The 3,313-nt window shown below is 44.9% G+C and overlaps 1 protein-coding gene across 1 annotated transcript in view; it reads left to right on the forward strand.

Annotated features, from left to right (window-relative positions):
- The window catches only part of PDCD11 (programmed cell death 11), a 26,743-nt gene that overhangs the window by 20,612 nt on the left and 2,818 nt on the right, over positions 1–3,313 (forward strand). The window contains exons 27-31 of the mRNA XM_009328436.1: positions 124–246; positions 440–635; positions 1,045–1,167; positions 1,497–1,640; positions 2,718–2,968. Of these exons, the coding sequence (XP_009326711.1) occupies positions 124–246; positions 440–635; positions 1,045–1,167; positions 1,497–1,640; positions 2,718–2,968 (837 nt within the window). The remainder of the gene's footprint in view (positions 1–123; positions 247–439; positions 636–1,044; positions 1,168–1,496; positions 1,641–2,717; positions 2,969–3,313) is intronic.

Consider the following 3,313-nt stretch of genomic DNA (forward strand, 5'->3'; position numbering starts at 1 on the left):
TAGGGAAAGGTTGTGTGACGCTGTATAGAACTGGTGGTGCCACAGATATAGTCACTGCACTTTTTTTTTTTTTCTTTTTCCCCCACTATTCAATACTTATTTTGGTTTTCCTTGTCTTCCCAGCTTGTCCACTTCTCTTCTGGGCCGAATCCTGTTCCAGAATGTTTCCCCTTACTTTGTACAGAAACACTCCTTGTATGAAAAGTACCTGCCTGAAGGAAAGCTGCTCACTGCCAAGGTGCTTGGGTAGGTCCAACATTCTTTAAAAGGGGCCATGAATTAGTTGAAAGGAGATGGTGGAGGAGGAGAGGACGGAAAGAGGGAGGATAAAAGCCGGGAAGATTTGAAAGAAGTTCATATCCTTGCAGTCATTCTAAATGCTCTGATTTTTTTTTTTCTTCTCTTCTTCTCTCCTGCTACTCCTGGCAATGCACCACAGTGTAAATGCAAAAGAAAAACATATTGAGCTTTCTCTCCTGCCTGAGGACACCAGGATGCCAAGCGTCTTGCCTGAATCCCTAGGCCTACCACGATATGATGCAGAGGAAGAGAAAAGAGAGGCAAATGACAGGGAAAAGAGAGAAGAGCTTAAGCTGAAGACAAAACGGAGAAGAGGAAACTCTGAAAATGAGCAGGTATGGATGTGATTGCGCGGGATATGCTAAAGGACTTGGTTGGCCCAAATACTGAAGGGACTAGGAAGATCCACTGGGATCACGCTGAGGAATTATACAGAGGAGGAGAAAAAGATTAAATTGCATTGGAGATTAGCAAAGTCAAAAACTATTCCATTTGGACAGGAGTTAACTGAATTAGCAGTCCAATTGCGTTGTCTGTGTGGCCCATCCTGTTGGTCTTGGCACCATATGTAGGTGAGCATGGATTTATTCTCTGTTGTCTCTGTTATGTGAGAGGATGGGGGGGATGCTGTGCCAGAGCACCACCCTCTCTCTTCTGTCAGGCTTTTTACTTTGTGATCAGAATTGCCTTTAAGATTCATCCAGTTGTTGCCCTCCACCGTCCACTCATTTCCCCTTGTTGCAGGAGGCGAAGCCAAAAAAAAGGAAGATCTGCCCAGCAGATGAAAATGACAGTGGAATTGAGGTATATTACCGGGAAGAAGAGGATGATGACCAGAAGGAAGAGGCAGCTAAAAAGAAATCCAAGGTGAGAAGTTTGGAGTAGAACCTGAGCCTGAAATTACTTTCCAGCCCTATTGACATGTCAGTTTTGACTTGGATGACAGTAAGTATCATTGCTGTAGATAGGGAGTGACACAGACTGGTGTTTGTATCATCTGAAAATGGTTTGAGATGGATTTAGTTTAAATTACAGCAAAGGTGACCAGGGTTTAATGTTTTTGCTGGTGGGCTGTTTGCAAGTGTGAGAAGTCTCTCTGTGGCCAGAGAGAAGCCATAAGCAAACAGCTGTTGTCTGATCTTAGTGTAAAAGTTTCAAATTAAAACCCAGGGCATTCCCTGTCTTTCTCCAAACAGATAAGGAAACCTGGTGAAGCTCCCAGACTGCAGGTTTCCATGGGCTTCACCTGGGATGAGGACATGAATGCAATGGATATACCTGTGCTGAATCAGAAGGAAGAGAGCTCAGAGAGTGAGGAGGAGGAGGATCCGCAGTCGAAGGTACTGTGTACTAGTGCTGCCTGCACAGGAGACACCACATGGTGGCTGTTATGCGACGTCTCAGTATTTGCATGTCTGTCTGCCCCATAGCAAAGCCTTTTAACCCGAGGGAGCATCTCTGACAGCTAATACAGAACTTCCTTAACTACTACAAGCACTGGGCTTAGCAGCAGGTATCTCTGAAGCAGAGGAGAAAAGGCCCTATTTTAGCATGGCTGCATGAAAACAGGGCTTCTCATGTTGACATGCTAAAAAAATAATTATTTAGGGTCAAACAAACATTTTCATGAAAGTAAAATTTTTGTACTTGATGTCAGCTCTGTTTTTTACTTTTCTGAGTGTTGTAAATTTACAGGAAAACCTGGATATGTAAAACCTTTTCAAATTATAGTCCTCTTATTTAGAAAAACACTAAAAAATTCTTCTTCTATGCTGTAATGTTTTAGAAGAGTTTTCTGGTGTGAGCAATTCAGCAAAATCGGAAACAGGCTCATGAATTGCTTTCATGCTCTTCACTGCTCTTCAGGATTTCCCCTGTCCCTTAAAACTCACCTCTATAAAGGCCATGCATGGCCGATGCTTTGTTGCCCAAGGTATAGCTGCCTTGTGCGGAGAACTATGGCACTGCCAGTTCCCAATTTAGACCTGAGTCACCCTAGTGGTCCAGCAACGTACCCCAGTCTTGCACAATTTCTCCCCATGTATCCTGGAGTTTTACAGAGTGCACAGTGGTGGTGAGCACTTGCCCGGAGGGTAAAGATGGAAGAATGAGAGAGGGGGTGAAGTGTGAATCCTGTAGTTGGGGTGCAAGACTAGCAAAGTATTTGGTCCCTCAATGTATTTCATTAAAAGAAATGAGATTTCATGTACTGCTGCTCTTTTCGGAGGTGTGAACTGTGTGTGAAGGGGTGGAGTGTGTGTACCCTCTTCCTCTTCTCTTAAACAATTGGCCCCATCTCTTCCTGTGAAAACTGCCTAGCCTTGGACATACTGGGGTCTGTCTGTACTTTAGCTGGGCCTGGCTATTCCCACATGAAGTGCCTGCTGTTCCTCAGTTCTCCTTTTTTTCTTTCTCAGCTGAAGAAACAAACAAAAAAGGAGAAGGAGCTAGAGAAGCAGAAGAAGGAGAAGGAGCTCTGCAAATTAGAGGCAGCCCTGATGGACCCCAGTCGACAGCCCCAGTCAGCAGATGACTTTGACCGCCTGGTGCTGAGCAGTCCCAACAGCTCCATCCTCTGGCTACAGTACATGGCTTTCCACCTCCAGGCTACCGAGATTGAGAAGGCCAGAGCTGTCGCAGAGAGAGCACTTAAAACAATCTGCTTCAGGTAATAATGGGGCTCTGCCTTTCTTTACCCTAAAGAATAAATCATGGTGGAGTAATGGTGATGGGACAAGAGCATTGGTTGCATCATCACTGTATGTGTGTGTGGAGTGGCAGGGTCTGTTTGTGAGCTCAAAAGGATTAAATGGTGGCAATTGTCAGCTGGCCCTTTGAAGGTCTGGCCTGAGTCACCATACTTGGCCTGTAGCTGACTTGCTACAGCTCATGAGCACGGTAACTCCTCAAGGTATCACTGAGCACACAGACATACCTCTGAGCAGTCAGAAGGGTTTGGAAAAGCATAATGCTGTCAGTGATGTTGTCCTTAAATCAAAACATGAAACAAACT

The sequence above is a fragment of the Pygoscelis adeliae genome, unplaced genomic scaffold (genome assembly GCF_000699105.1).
Source record: "Pygoscelis adeliae isolate BGI_AS28 unplaced genomic scaffold, ASM69910v1 Scaffold317, whole genome shotgun sequence".
NCBI lineage: Eukaryota > Metazoa > Chordata > Aves > Sphenisciformes > Spheniscidae > Pygoscelis > Pygoscelis adeliae.